Raw genomic sequence first — 14,616 nt, 5'->3', positions numbered from 1 at the left:
GAGCTGCAAGTGCTTGAAGTAGTGTTCGTGAGTGCTGCCCGCGGCAGGCACCCGGAGCCAGGCCCGGCCCAGCAAAGCTCCCCTCTCGGTCCCCAGCAGTTGGCAGTCATGTCTCCCGCCCCTTCCTAAGTCTCCAAAAAACATTGTTCCTCTCTCAGAGACTATAGGGTATTTGGGGTTTCCTAGAGATTTAATTGAATTTCAGAATCGTATCACATTCAAAGTTCTGGTTTGGGTTGTTTCCTCTTCCTACAGATATTTTAAGATCCATCTCAATTTTATGCCTAAATAGCTCATTTCTTTTTACTGCTAGTAGCATCCGTTGGCGAGATCCACTCATCTGTGCATAGATACCTGAGTCATGTACAGCTAGGGAGAATGAAGACTCAGGGTGGCCGGGAGGTCGTAAAGGAGACCCTGCAGGGTTAGGGCTCCCGCCCCACGGGGGCAGACAGCCCACAGCCGGAGGCTGGCCCTGTGTGCCGTTCGGTGGGACTGGCTTTCTGAGGAACCGCCAGCCTACTTTTCAGATGGGCAGCGCGGATCAGCTCCTCGCCGCGAGTGCCCTGGTTCTCCCGTCCTCGGCCACGTGCAGGGGTGGGCAGGGGCAGCTCTGCCATCTCGGCTGTGTCAAGTACACGTCACACTTGCTCTGCTGCTCCACAGCTCTCACATGTGCTTTCTGGTCTGAGCTTCCGCAGACCAGCTTGTGCAGCCGCTGTCACCTTTGTCCCCGAAGCTTCTCACCCCCAGCACGGATGCTCCATAAACGCTCAGTGGCATCTGTGTTCTCACTCTCGGGTCCCAGTAACTTGCGTATTTCTGTCTCTCTGCATGTGTCTACTCTGGCTATTTCCTGGCACTGCAGAGCACGCTTATTGTCCTTTTTGTCCTCATTCACTTCATCCCACAAGGCTTTCAGGTTGTATCCACTGTGCTGCTCATGTCAGCCCTTCCTTCCTTTTGAGGGCAGGGTAATATTCCCTGAGGTGGATATACCACATGTGGGGGCGTCTGTTGGTGGAGATGTGGCTTGCGCTCACACTTGACTGTTGCAAACAGCGCTGCAGTGGATGCAGATGTGTAAGTGGACGTTTGGGTCCCTGTTTTGGCTCCCTTGGGTTCGTTAGTGAAATTGCTGGGTCTTCTGTTAGATCTGTGGCTAGGCTTTTGTGGACTGCCAGCTCATGTCCCCACCGGCAGTGTGCAAGGCTTTCAGTCTCCCGTGCTCTTGTGGCACTTGTCCCCATTCCTGTAGGGGCACAGTGCTGTCTCACTGTGTTCCTCACTCGCATTTTCATAAGGACCAGTGTCTCAGTTCCTTTTCTCTCCTTGCTGGGACAAAATACCCAACACCCAAAGTTAAGGAAGGAAAGGTTTATTTAGCTCATAGTTTGTGGAGGTTTCAGTCCACACTCGGCTGGCTCCACAGCGGAGTGACACGTGGCAGAAGGCCACAGTCAGTGGTGGAAAAACAGCAAAACAGCAAGAGCAAAAAGGGAGGAGCAGTGGCAGCAGAGGAGGCTGAGAGCAGGCCTGTCTCCCTCCCTTATGCTGCATTCAGGCCGTCTGCCCAGAGTGGGTGTAGCACTCACACCCGTAACCCAGCACTGGATCATGAATTAATCGCAAACTCTAGAAAGTGCCCCATGACTGCATGACGCTTTCTGGGGACACCTAGACACAAAGCATAACAACTAGCAACATTAAACTCCTCTGGGGTGAGTGGGACCTCCTGGGGCCTGCCAGATCCTCACTGCGGAGAGCACCCAGGCCCAACGTGTGTGTGTCTGTGGAACTTCCTCCACCAGACAGGCCTGGTGTGGAGCCCTGGGGCAGAACTCCCTGTAGCGAGGCAAGAGACAAGACCCACCCAGCTGATCCAGGAGCAGAACACCTTGCCAGAGCGGACAGCAGGTTCACGTCCAAGGGCTGCAGCAGGAAGCAGTGGACACAGCAGCAGACCCAAGCACACCCACCTGGAGGAGTTTGAACTTGGTACATCCAGACCTGGTGCTAAGGTAATAACTCTATCAAAGCTGTACACCGAAGGCCAGAAGACATTGCTATACAAAATGGCAAAGAGAAGGAGCAAAATGCATTCTCAGGCCCCGAGCCCACCCAGAACAAAGGCAGGAGACACTAGCATAGAAGAAATTGGAAATCACGCACCTGAAATCTCTTAAATAAAAGCGTTGGAAGTAAAGAAACAACTGCAAAAAGGTATAGAGGAAATCAGATGAGAAATAACCTCTGAAGTAAAAAAGAAATAACTATAATGAAAGAAGTACTAAGTGCTTCTAAAGAAGGCACTGATTAAAAAAATAGAGGAGAATAGAAAAATGATGAAATCCTTGCATGAGCAATATAGAAAATAAATAGAATTCATGAAGCAGATTTAAAGAGATATACAGGAGATTAAAACCTCAATCACAAGCTGGCAAAACTGTTTGAATGAAAGTGAAAATAGACTTTTAGACCTTGAAGACACCATTGCAGCTAGTGAAAAGGTAAGAAAAGATCTCTTAAAAACACCTAGGATACAGGAAAAAAATAACTCAATATCTGCAAGACGATACAAAGATGACCAATGTAAGATTAATGGGCATCAATGAGAAAGAAGGAGTCAATACAAATTATATATATCAGAAAACTTCCCAAACTTGGGAAAATAATCTGACATTCAGGTAACCGAAGCATATAGAACTCCAAATAACATCAACCCAATTAAAACCATACCCAGACATACAATAATCAAGATCCCAGAAATTCAGCACAGGAACAAATATACTAAAAGCTGCTAGAGAAAAGAAACAGATCACTTTTAAAGGAAAACCCACCAGAATAATGACAGATTTCTTTTCATAAACCATCAAGTCAAGAAGGGCATGAAGCAAAGTACTACAAGTCTTGCAAGAAAACAAATTCCAACCCAGACTGATATACCCCACAAAACCCTCCTTCAAGTTTAATGGAGAAGTGAAATACTTCTGATGCAGGGAACCTCCAAATGACACAGGGAGAAAAACTGGTCTCTCGACGTAAAAGGTACCTGGGACGAGTTTGTGTTCTCTAAAACTGAAGAATGAATTTTAGGAACAAACAGAGGTTATGAGCAGAATAAATTTATTGAGGGAAAGAAAGCTCCTGTCCGAGAGAGGGACAGGAGGGGGGCCCAAGTGGGTTGTCCCTGGGAAGCTGTCTCTTCCAGGGACTTTCATAAAGTAAAACCATGTGGTGAGGTGGGGGTCTAAGGTGGTGGAGAACATGGGAACTCACTTAGGTGGGCATGAGGTGGGGCAAAACTATGGTCAACTAATGAGATTACAAGCACCATTACTCAGGTAAAATTGATTAAATACAGTATCAAATGGGAAAGCGAGTCATGTAGCAAGCCGGCATGAATACGGAACAGGGTTTCTTCCTGTTGGGGATTGGGCTAGTGACTCATTTGGGCTCTTTCAAGTTGATTGATACTATTTAGGATATCAATCCCTAATGCTCATCCCTAGGGAAGTATGTAGCTGTGCTTCCTCTTTTTGTCTTGGTCTTGAGGTGTGGTCCATATGGGAGTGTCTGTCTCTTCCAGGTTGCAAAGCCACCTTGTCTTCCATCTTGTCTCCTTGAGGGCCTGGCCCTGTCTGACTGCCTATAATATTTCTATCTAATTCAGCTGCCTAAACACTTCCATGAAGAATTTCATGACAACAAAGCCAACCCTACCCAGATTACTAAAAGATTTTCTAGAGAGGGATCAGAATGACCACAGCTCCATAAATGAGAATGGAAAGAACTCACCAAATAGGACAAAAAATTAAACACAGGAGAAAAAGAGGTATACAACAGCAGGTAAATATCATCAAACATAAGTCGGTACATCTTAATTATAACCATCAATGTAAATGGACTCCATGGGAGAGTGGATTAGGATGCAAAATGCAACAATATGCTGTACAAGACTTCGTCTATAAATTGATTGGTTATCTTCATAGTTTTGTCCCACTGGTAATTTCAGTAGTTCTATGATTTGTGCCTCAGGAACACAATGGTTTTCATGAATCATATTGATTTAGAAATAAATTTTCTGCAAGATTAAAATTCAGTGCAGATGCTGCCAAAGTCCTTGTCAATTTGAATGTAGGGAAATTAGAGAAATCAAGCACTAAAAAAGAAAAGGTATTCTATAGTATACATCTTAGTTTTGTAATACAGCTATAAAATAAACGTGTGTAAATTGTTCTCAAGTAATGTAATTATTTTGAAGAAGTCATTTAAATCACATTCCCATTGTTAAATGATAAATTCTCTTCTAATTCTAGAGAAGTATATAAAACTAAGAAATCTTATTGGTAAATATCACTTTTTGTGTTATGGTCTAGCTATTTGTTTAAAATAGGTATTTAATTGATAGATCTTCATTTGGCCTCCAATCTGCTTGATTTTGAATTTTTTTTCTTTTTTTGTGTTAATGTTTAGGTTTGGATTTTGGTTATGTAGCTTTTCCTGTTTTTAATGTACAAATATGCACTCTCGTATGTATCATTCTTTTGTTGTCAACAGTGCTGTGGTCTGAAATTTCACATTTATTTGTTAAATCCCAAAATCCTAGGGGTAAATTTCAGACCACTGTTTTTTTTTTTTTTTTTTTTTTTTTTTTGTAGTTTAGGGAAGGGCCTACAGGTGTTCAGGGTCTCGCTACTAGATCAGACTCCTTGTGATTCTCCTGTTTACAGCCTTCCAAGTGCTGGGACTACAGGCGCACCACCACGCCCAACCTCAATCCCCATCTCAGCACACCCCGGGGGCGGGCCAGCACTGCAGGCCTGGGGATCAAACCCCGGCCCCTGCACCTGCTTGCAGGCGCTTTAATCCATTGAGCTATTTGGCCGGCCCTACACCACTGATCTTGATCCTTCATTTTGTTTTTTAATTCAGTGAGACTTTTTGACATGTGTCTATGTGACATACATGATAATCTTTACTGCTCTCTATGTTGTTAATTGAATGAAAGTTATGAACATAACACATTTTTTATTTTATACAAAAATAAAATTAAAATTAAAAAATAAATGAACACTTCTGTGAGCTTTGTGGCCTTTTATATTTGCTTTGAATAAAGTACTTGTATATTTCACCTATATTTTTTTTAATTTGCTTGTCTTTTATTTTGAGTTATAACAGTTTTCATATATTCTGGATATTAAACTCAATCAGGCATATGACAGCAGATTGGTTTCATTCTGTAGGTTTTCTTTTTAATTTTAATTCCAATGTCAATGTCCTTTCATATACCAGCATCCTTAAGTTTCAAGAAGTCCTTTTATGTGTTTTGGTGATCATATTTTTGCTGCCATGTGTCAGGCTCTGTTGCTAAGTTGTAGGTTTCTTCTCAGTTTCATTGTGTTAGATCACTTGCTTATTTGTGTGGTGCTGAGGACGGAACCCAGCGCCCTAGCACCAAGCTACAACCCCAACTCCCCCCTTTTTACTTTGAGACAGGGTCTACGTAAGTTGTCCAGGCTGAGCACATACACCAGGTGTGTCAAAAGCTGTCTTCCCCCATCTGACCGTGTTGCTTCTGGCCACTGGCATGATTTTCACCTCCTGGTTCTCTGTCTTCGAGGTCACCTCCACCAAGTACAGATAAGACGTCTACAAAGGGCTCCTCGAGTCCCTGGTGGCCTCGCTCTTCATGGGGTTGGTGTCCTCCACCTGCTTGGGGTTGGCATCTACGTATGAGTCTTGGGGACTCCAGGAGGCTTCACTGAATCCCTACTTTTGTAAATTAATATTTTTATTGTTGTTAAAAGTGTCCTACCTGCTGCTTATAATAAAAGCAGATGTGTGACAGTACTAAAAATAATTTTTAAAAAAAATTTGGGATCCTACATACTCAGCCTCCTAGAATGCTGGGATTATAAGTGTGTGGTGCTAACCTTTATATATGATAATCCAGGGGTTTAAATGTAATTTCTTTTTTCTTTCTTTTTTTTTTTTTTTTTTTTTTTGGCAGAACTGGGGATTGAACTCATGCCCTTGCACTTGCCAGGCAAGCACTTATTCTACTGAGCTATCTCCCTGGCCCCCAAATGTAATTTCTTTATATGTAGAAATTCAGTTGCCCCAGCATCATTTATCAGAGAAACTTCTTCCCCCATTTAGTGGGCTTGGCACCTTTTTGAAAATCATTGTACCCTGTATCCTAAGGGTTATTTCAGAGGCTTCTTGTCTGTATGTCTGTCCTTAAGTCACTGCCAATGTCTTCATTACCATAGCTCTTAATAAAATTTGAAATCAGCTTCCTTCTTTTCAGGATGGTTTGGCTGTTTGGGATTCCTTCCAGTTCCACCTAAATTTGAGATTTGGCCTTTCCATCTTGACAGAAAAACTGTTGGGGTTTTCACAGGTATTACATTGTGCCTGCAGATTGCTTTGAGCAGTACATCATCTTAGAAATGTTACCTTGGGGCCAGGCATAGCGCAGCCTGAGTCCAATTCCCCTGTACCCCCGCCAAAGTTTCCTTTTTATCCTGGGGCACAGGATGTCTTTCCATGTAAATAGGTCTTCGAGGGTTTTTTTTAGCAGCACTCATAGTTTTCAGTATTAAAGTGTTATATTGGTTATTTTGATTCCTAGGCATTTCATTCTTTTTGACACTATTTTAAATTTAATGCTTTTCTTAATTATTTCCTTTTGACTAATCCTGTTTTTATGAGGTTTTTCTTTGGGGGGGGTTTGTTTTGTTTTGTTTTTTGTGGCTGGCTCAGCCTGCCTCAAGGCAGGGCTGGCGCAGGATGTGGTGCCAGGGATTGAACCCCAGTCCGTGCTTTGCTTTGCCTAAGCCTACCTAAGCGGGCACTTTAGACCGCTGAGCCATCTCGCCGGCCCCAATTATGTCCTTTTGGGCTGTTTATTTCTCCTGTACAGAAACTGATTTTTCTTTGTTGATCTTACAAGTGAAGTTCAGGCAACCGTAACTGTGTGTGGATTGAAAGGCAGGTTTAGTATCTGCGGGAAAGGCAGCCTCAGTACTGAAGACACTGTGAAATTCCAAGTCAAGACGGCTGCTTCCAGTCAAGCTTTAGTGACGGCTGGGTTTCTGCTCTGGGCTAAACAGCAGACACAGTCCATGCAGTTGGCTCTGCCACCGAGCAGGGCGGTGACTCACCCCATGACATCACGCTGACGTCAGCGCTGCCCCCCCCCGGAGCCGCGGGAGGCGCGCAGTGGCTGTGGTTGTGAAGCGGGTGGTCGCGCTGCCCCCCGTGGGCCCCACGCAGCGTGCCCAGCAGCGCTGAGGTGCTCGAGGAGGGCGACTTTGCAGAGTAGCCCGCTGTGGGCGTCCACGGAAGCCGAGCGCCGGGCCTGGCCGTGCTCCCGCATCTTTGATAAAAGCACACCTGGCTGGGTTGGGGAGATAGCTCAGTAGAGCATAAGCACCTGCCTAGCAAGCGCAGGGTCCTGTACCGCAAAGAAAGAAAAGAAAAGCCTGGGCTCCAGCAGCAGAGCGCCGCGGCAGCGTGCAGTAATGTGGCCCGGGGAGAGAGAACAGCTGCATTTGATTTTGAGAATTCTGGGCTCAAGCTCAGCCTTCTGGATCTTTGAATTGGGCCAGCACCTAAATGCGCAGCTGCGCGGCTCTTTGGCTGGGGAGCTGCGCGCCGCAGGGAGCAAAGGGTGGCAGGGCAGGCGGCACCCAGGTTTCAAGCGGACTAAGGGAGGGAAGGCTGCTTTGTGCTCTCAGTGAGAGGCCGCCTGGTAGCTTGGTCACTAGTGCTTGTGCTCGAGGGGGAAGCTGCAGTGAGGAGGAAAGGCGGCTGCCCAGGCAGCCCCCGCGCGCTCTCCGGGAGCCCCCTGTGGTGCGGACCCGCGTGAAGTCCTTCCCCAGCAAAGACCACGAAGGTCCTGATGCAGCCTCACCTGCAGTCCTTGTGAGCTGTGCTACCCGGGAGACAGCGGTGTTCTCAGTAAGGCCGTGACGCTCCAGAGCTGGCTCTGAATCGTGTGTCTGCAGCCCCGCACGGCCGCCCTCTGTGTGCGCGTCTGCACCGGCGCGATTGCCTTCCAGACACCTCACGTAGTAGGCTCGCAGCTACTGCTGTTGCAGGGTTAACGTGCCTGGATGGGTGCTGTGATCGTCCATCCCTGTTCAATAGTGACTGGGGCATAAAACGTGCGTGCAGACCCTGAATCTATGCAAGTGATTGGACAATGATTAGGGCCCGTGAGGCTGATAGCGCCTTCTCGCAACGCAAGAATCCCGCTGCGGCGCTAGTAGGGCGCTTCCCTGTGTGGTAACTGATAGGTTTTTCCAGGTACCTGGCACAGCATAGAAACAGGCAGAAGGAAGAAGAGAAAGGAGCTTTATTTTCTTTGAGGACATGGAGAGAATGTGGAGAAGATAGGAATTTTCTCAGTTGGAACAAGGGGGCTGAGGCTCTCATGGCTTTGCCAGGGGTGGAGTTTGGAGGGGACGTTTAGGTACACCCGAGGGAGCTGACTGGGGGTGTTTCCTGAGGCGGCAGGAAGGGTGAGAGGAAATAGTATCCTGGGCTGAGTTGGAGAAGGAGGAGGAGGTGGTCTTTGTTTAAGGGCATTGGCCGTATTGGATGACCACTGTAATGATTTTAGCAATTCATACGAGGGCCAGAACCTATCAGTAACCAGGGTTGAGCCCCAGCTACGTGACGGGGCATGACGGTGGACACGACTCCGCTATTTTCTGGTTAACGGACTGAAGACCTTGATTTAACAATAATTCTTTGCAATGAATAAGCGCCGTAAATCCATTCATTCACTCACTCAGTGATAGGCTGTCTGCTCCTTTGAATTTCCACAGCTTGTGGTAAATGCAAATCGGATTTAAAGTGCAAAACGAGCGTTGGGCTATTGATGCATTAATGTGGGTTCGGAGGCCTTGCCTGAATTAGCTCAGGTATTTCCCATCCCTCCACAGTAGGTAAGGAGCTGGATTAAAGGCCATAAGGAATCGCTTTCTGTTGCCTTCGTGGGAGGCCTCTGCCTCCAAGGACATCAGAGAAGCCCTCCCAGTCCCTGTAGGGGACAGGGGCCCCAGCATGAACATGATGCAACCAGCCCGGGGTCCAGGCCTGCGAGCCCTCACAGAGTTCTGGGGCCCTTTGGGACCTTGTGGTATCCGAGATCCTTCTGTGGGAGGCGTTTGTCGTCTCTTGGCCCGTGGGCGAGGGCAGCGCTCTGTGCCAGAAGGCCACAGAACCTGTGCTCAGGGCACCTGTGCTGCGGTAAGGAAGGGACAGGGTCAGCACTGGCCACGTGAGGTAGAGTTCAAGCCTGGACTCTACACAGGGCCACAGAAATGCCAAGTGGCGGCCTCTGTCTGCCTGACCTCGGGTGCTATTGGGATGGCTTCTCTGAGCCACACAGGCCAGAGCCCAGGGCCAGGGCGTGAGAGGTCGGAGGAAGCTGTGCTAGGCGAGGAGTGGATGCAGGAGTGGTGGCAGTCCCAGAGGGCAGTGTGGGGGTGTGATGTGGGCTTCCTTCCAGAAGGCAGCAGCTGCCATCCAGACGGTCTAAGGGCCACTGCAGTGACCACGCTGGCCACACTGTATTTTAGTTACACTGAATCATTTGGGGAATGATGACAAGGAAAGACCTGTATCTCTTCAATAAAGGTACAACTATTACCTGTATTTGATTGACAGAGTCTGAGATTGTTCTGTTTGTGGATTCTGAGCCCGTGGGTAGAGTTCCACTGTCCAAGATGGGTAACGGAGTCTTCCCCGCGAATCTAACACTCATTCAGCTAACAGTCTGGGCACTCTTGACTTAGACGTGTGCCTCCTCCTGCAGCCTCCTAGGAGGCTGTGCAGTCACACAGATGCCTGGTAGTCTGGTGCGACCCGGACCTTGGGAGGATGCTTGCTCAGGGCTGTGACGTTCTGGGGTACCACTCGCTTTGATAAGATCGACCCAAATTTTTCCATCCAGAAAAACTTCTGGAGCATTTGAAGGAAAACAGCAGAAACCTAGAGTTTGGACCTGGGCGGCCACATACCTGAGTGCGCACGCTTTGCGGAGGGGGTGAGGCTCACGCCCCAGCTGCACCCTGCGGCTGGCTGAGATGCAGCCGTGCCACGCCAGAAGCAGCCTGGCCTGAAGCTGGCGCCACCCGTGCAGCTGGGGCTCGCTCGCTAGCTCACCACGGCCTGTTGGAGAGCTGTGGGTCTGCAGGGTTTTCAGACCCATGTGCCCGGGTCCAGATGTGTTCTCCCTTTGCTGAAAGTCTCATATGTACTGTCAGGAGAACTGGAATGAAGTCCTTACCCTCCTGATTTTTTCTTCCACTTCTGTGCGGAGCTGTGTTAGCCCCACGCCTGTAGGTTTTGCTGGCCGTGGGACCAAGGCACTGACAGTGAAGCCAGCGTGCACTAAGCCAAATGTGCTTTCCGAAGTGCACCTTTTTGGAAATCCACCTGGTAACTATTGCGCACTGTCTGGCCTGGTGGATGTGCCTTCTCTGAGAAGGCAGCGTCATCTCAGTGAGTGTGCGGGGCCGAGCTGGAGGTCTAAGAGGCCAGAGAAGCTTGGACCAGTCACTGCAGGGCCCTGGCACCCTTGGCCGAGGTCCCTCGTGACCCCAAATGTAGAACCAGCCTCACCGCTTGCTTGGGAGGCAGCTGCACCACGCGCTGCACGAGGCCCGGCATTCAGCAGCCTGGGAAGGACTCAACCGCGCAGCTCTGTGGCATCCTGCAGAATAGCATGTGGGCTGCAGGGTAGGCTGGCAGTAGAGCTGGTGCTTAGTCTATGGGCTCAGACCCCAGCGGCAGGGGCAGCAGCAGCAGCAGGAACAGCAAGCATGAGACCCCTTGCGCTTGTACTAGAAGATCCCGGATGTTGGTCTATGTTCTATTTGGTGGTCAATCCATTTACCACAATCAGTTTTCATTGTTTCATTTATATCGACTCTTCAAATTCTTTTACTGTGGCCGTGTATTTCTCATGTTCCTCTTAAGTGTATGTTCAGGAACACTAAGTCCATGTACCTCCCCAGCCAGCTATTTATATACACTTCTAAAAATAAAGTTAGTATGCACAGCATAGAAAGTGGTTTGGGAGCTGGGCACTTGGGGGAGTGGTATGGACGAAGGCCTGGCTGACGCACCCCAAGGGCATGACCTGGGGCTCCTTGGGAGTGCAGCAGCTGGACAGATGGTGGGTGGAGGGATAAATCCGTATCTTCCTCAACTGTGGCAGTGGCACCGTGGCACCTGTGGTGAGAAGCCATCGATGTAAATAGAAGTCTCGCTGTCTGAAATGGGGCTCTGGATGGAAAGCCGTGTTCAAGTAGGAAACTCTGAGGCAGTTTCCGTGTGGGTTTTCCCTGTTAGGCTGTGCTAACGGGGGACCTGGCAGCAGAAGTGGTTTTCTGACAGTTGCAGTCCAAACCCAAATGTCCACAGGCTTGCTGCCTTCTCAGCCTCCCTCCTGTGACCCCTGCGTGTGTCTGTGTACCGCACTCTGCCTCCTCGGAGTCCAGTCCTCCTGGACCAGGGCCACAGTCGTGACCTCACTGTAGCTTGGCTGCTTGGAGAAGGCTGTCTCTAAATATGGCCACATCGTGAGGCGCTGGAGGCCCCAGCCTCAACGCATGGGTTCTGGGAGCAAGGGGGGCATAGTTCAGCCCATAGCAGATCCCACCGCTACTGAGAGTCTTTCAAATCCTCCCCACTTCCAGAAAGAGCAGACGAGGCCAGGCATACCTCCCCCGGGCGTGCGTGCTGCCTGTGCACACGGCTGTGTTGAGGGAGGGACTTCACAGACACAGCCGGCAGTCCCAGAAGCAGAGTGGCCTGCTGTTGCTGAGCCATGGACATTTTCCTTAGAAAGAATAACAAACAGGCAGAATATTTGAAGTCCTCCCCTCTGTCCTAGCAAGTACAGTGATGGCGTTCTCTGGAATTCACTCCTTTCATGACCCTCTTGTACTTTGGGCCTACAAACATCGGCCTGGCTTCCAGATAATCCGCACTGCTTCAAACAAATGTGGGATTCTGAGACAGGCCTTCGCTCTGCAAATACAGGGCAAGGCCATTTCAGTCCAAGGGAAAGGGCTGCTGTGGGCTGAGGAATTTGAAGGAGAGCATTTGAAAGTAGCATTTTGTGGACTGGATTGTAACCCACAGGCAGAGTGCTTGCCTAGCCTGTGTGAAGCCGAGGCCTTGAACTCAACATCCACGACCCCAGAATGGCAGTGCATTTCAGCTGTTGCACAGAGCTGCTATTGTGAAGCAAGTTCTTCGATGCCTGAACATGATAGAGTGGAAAGTCAGTGGGCGCGAGTTCTGAGTATTACCTCAGAGCTGTCCCTGGTAGAGGGAGCTTCCCTGCCAGGGGAGACGAGCAGTCCCTGTGGTGATATCAGAGGTGTTTATGCCCTTTGGGGGCTTTGGCCACTTGGCGATGCACACACGTGAACAGCGACCACTTAGTGTTGACGGTGTTGTGGCGCTTGACAGAGCGATTGCAACATCAGTCTGAAAAGAGGCTGAGCCATAGAACTGCACCAGCTGTATGCCAGCTGTTCATAGTGAAGGCCGAGTCCTCTGGGCTTCTCCTCCTGCTCCCTTCTGAGCTCTGCGTGTGAGCCAGGCACTGTTGCATCAATCAGCAGCAAACCTCCACATGAAGGACTCTTTCTGTAGCAAACCATCGTTCCTTTATAGGAGTAAGATAATAAGAAGGTGTTGGCTCATACATTGGCTACTTAAATACTTATCAGCAAAGAACTTTGATGAAGAATTGTTCAGTGTACACATTTCCGTCTTTCAGATGGAATTTGCCTCTCTAGGTCTATGTAGAAAACCCAAAGGAGCTGTTCTATCTAAAAAGAAAGCCTAGGGAGCTTGGGGGTTACTCAGCTGTTTAAGTGCCTGCTCTGTCAAACCCAGTCAGGTACAGGGGACCACAGTTCGATCCGCAGCTACACATGCCTTACCAGACCCACCTTTCAGGCAGCATGAGCCAGCCAAGGTAGATAGATAGATAGATAGATAGATAGATAGATAGATAGATAGATAGATACATAGATAGATACATAGATAGATACATAGATAGATACATAGATAGATACATAGATAGATGATAGATAGCTTTTCATGCCTTCCTATCACTGGTGGTTTCTTTTGCTGTTATCTAATATTTTCTTATTTTGCATTCAAGCTACAGTCATGTTAGCTTGCTTACTAACTTATACTCATTTAATAATTGTTATTCATTATAAAGATTACAGTGGGGTGAGTACAGTGTACGTTCACATTGTGCAGATATTCAGCAGAACAAATGCCTTTTCGAGAAGAACAGCATGAGTCCAGGCTTACCTGATGCAGCGTGTTATTGTTTCAGGTCTCTGAATTCAACCCCCTGACGTTCACCAGCGTGATTGAGTGTGAGAAGCCCAACAACGACCTGAGCCGGTTCCGTGGCTGCATGTGAGTATCCATGGCTTCCATGCTTGTCGCCGTGTGACAGAACACTCACACACACACACACACACACGAGTTATGAAGTGCGTGTTGCGTACTCTTGGCCACACGGGTGTGTCCTCAGGAGTGCTGCCTGCATCTGAGCCTCTGAGGCTGGGCTGGGCTGGCTCGTAAGGTCCCGCCACTGCAGAGCTCTGGCCGTGGCGTGGCGAGGAGGAGCAATGGCGATTCTTTCTAGAAACCCAGAGAAGGCGAGGCCGTGGCCTTGAGGGATGCGTGGCCATTCACACAGGGCCTCAGTGGGTAGGAGAAGCCAGAGCCAGACAGAGGGGCCACAACGGAAGCTCCCCCGCCTCTTCACTTGGTCACTGGACAAAAGTGTTCATCGAGTATGTAGCGCTGGGCTCTGCTCCCCGCCCTGGACGCAGTTCAGAGAGGAAACACACAAAAATTCTCATTTTTAGGTGTGTGTCACGTTACTTAGAAGAAAAAAAGACAACCCCCTCTCTGCCTAAGAAAATAGGTCCTCTGAGGTGTGTGTGTGTGTGTGTGTGTGTGTGTGTGTGTGCACGTGTTGCACCAGTTTGTTGCACTTAATAGTCCAGTCCCCTTCCTTGCTCCAAGCGTGTGTGAAGCTAAGGCCTTGAATTCAGCACCCGGGACCCCAGAATGGCAGTGCAGTTTCCTTCATGGTGCTGAGCTGCTATTGTCTAGCGAGTCCTTCTATGACTGAACATGATAATAGTAGAAAACCAGTGGGGGCTAGCAGGGGCGGGTTCTGCGGGTTACCTCAGGGTGGTCCTCATGGAAGGAGCACAGAGGTGGGTGCCCGGCCAGGACTGGGCCCTCTGTTGGTGCCGTGGTCCTGACTGAAGCCAGTCGGTGGGATCCTGGGAGGTCCGTCTATACTCTTTCTGCTTTTTCATCTGCTTGGAAATTTCTCTAATAATAATGATAATGCAATTTTTAGCTCATGGTTTTGGCAGCTAAGCATGCACCGCAGTGCAGCTCAGGTGAGGCCCCCTGGCTGTGTGCCTGGTGGTAGGTAGCATCTTGGTGACAGTGTGGGAGAGTTCATTGCCAAGAAGCAGCCAAAACTGGGCTGCAGGTGCAGCAATGACCTCCTCCAACATCAGTGCACCATGGAAC

At 48.8% G+C, this 14,616-nt stretch overlaps 1 protein-coding gene across 1 annotated transcript in view; it reads left to right on the top strand.

The window, feature by feature from the left end:
• The window catches only part of Atp10a (ATPase phospholipid transporting 10A (putative)), a gene marked incomplete at its 5' end in the record, with an annotated part of 122,111 nt that overhangs the window by 66,418 nt on the left and 41,077 nt on the right, over positions 1–14,616 (top strand). The window contains one exon of the mRNA XM_023704656.1: positions 13,388–13,473. Within this exon, the coding sequence (XP_023560424.1) occupies positions 13,388–13,473 (86 nt within the window). The remainder of the gene's footprint in view (positions 1–13,387; positions 13,474–14,616) is intronic.

The sequence above is a fragment of the Octodon degus genome, unplaced genomic scaffold, assembly GCF_000260255.1.
Source record: "Octodon degus isolate 3935 unplaced genomic scaffold, OctDeg1.0 scaffold00199, whole genome shotgun sequence".
NCBI lineage: Eukaryota > Metazoa > Chordata > Mammalia > Rodentia > Octodontidae > Octodon > Octodon degus.
The sequence above is the reverse complement of the archived record's forward strand: the minus strand, read 5'-3'. Positions and strand labels throughout refer to the sequence as shown.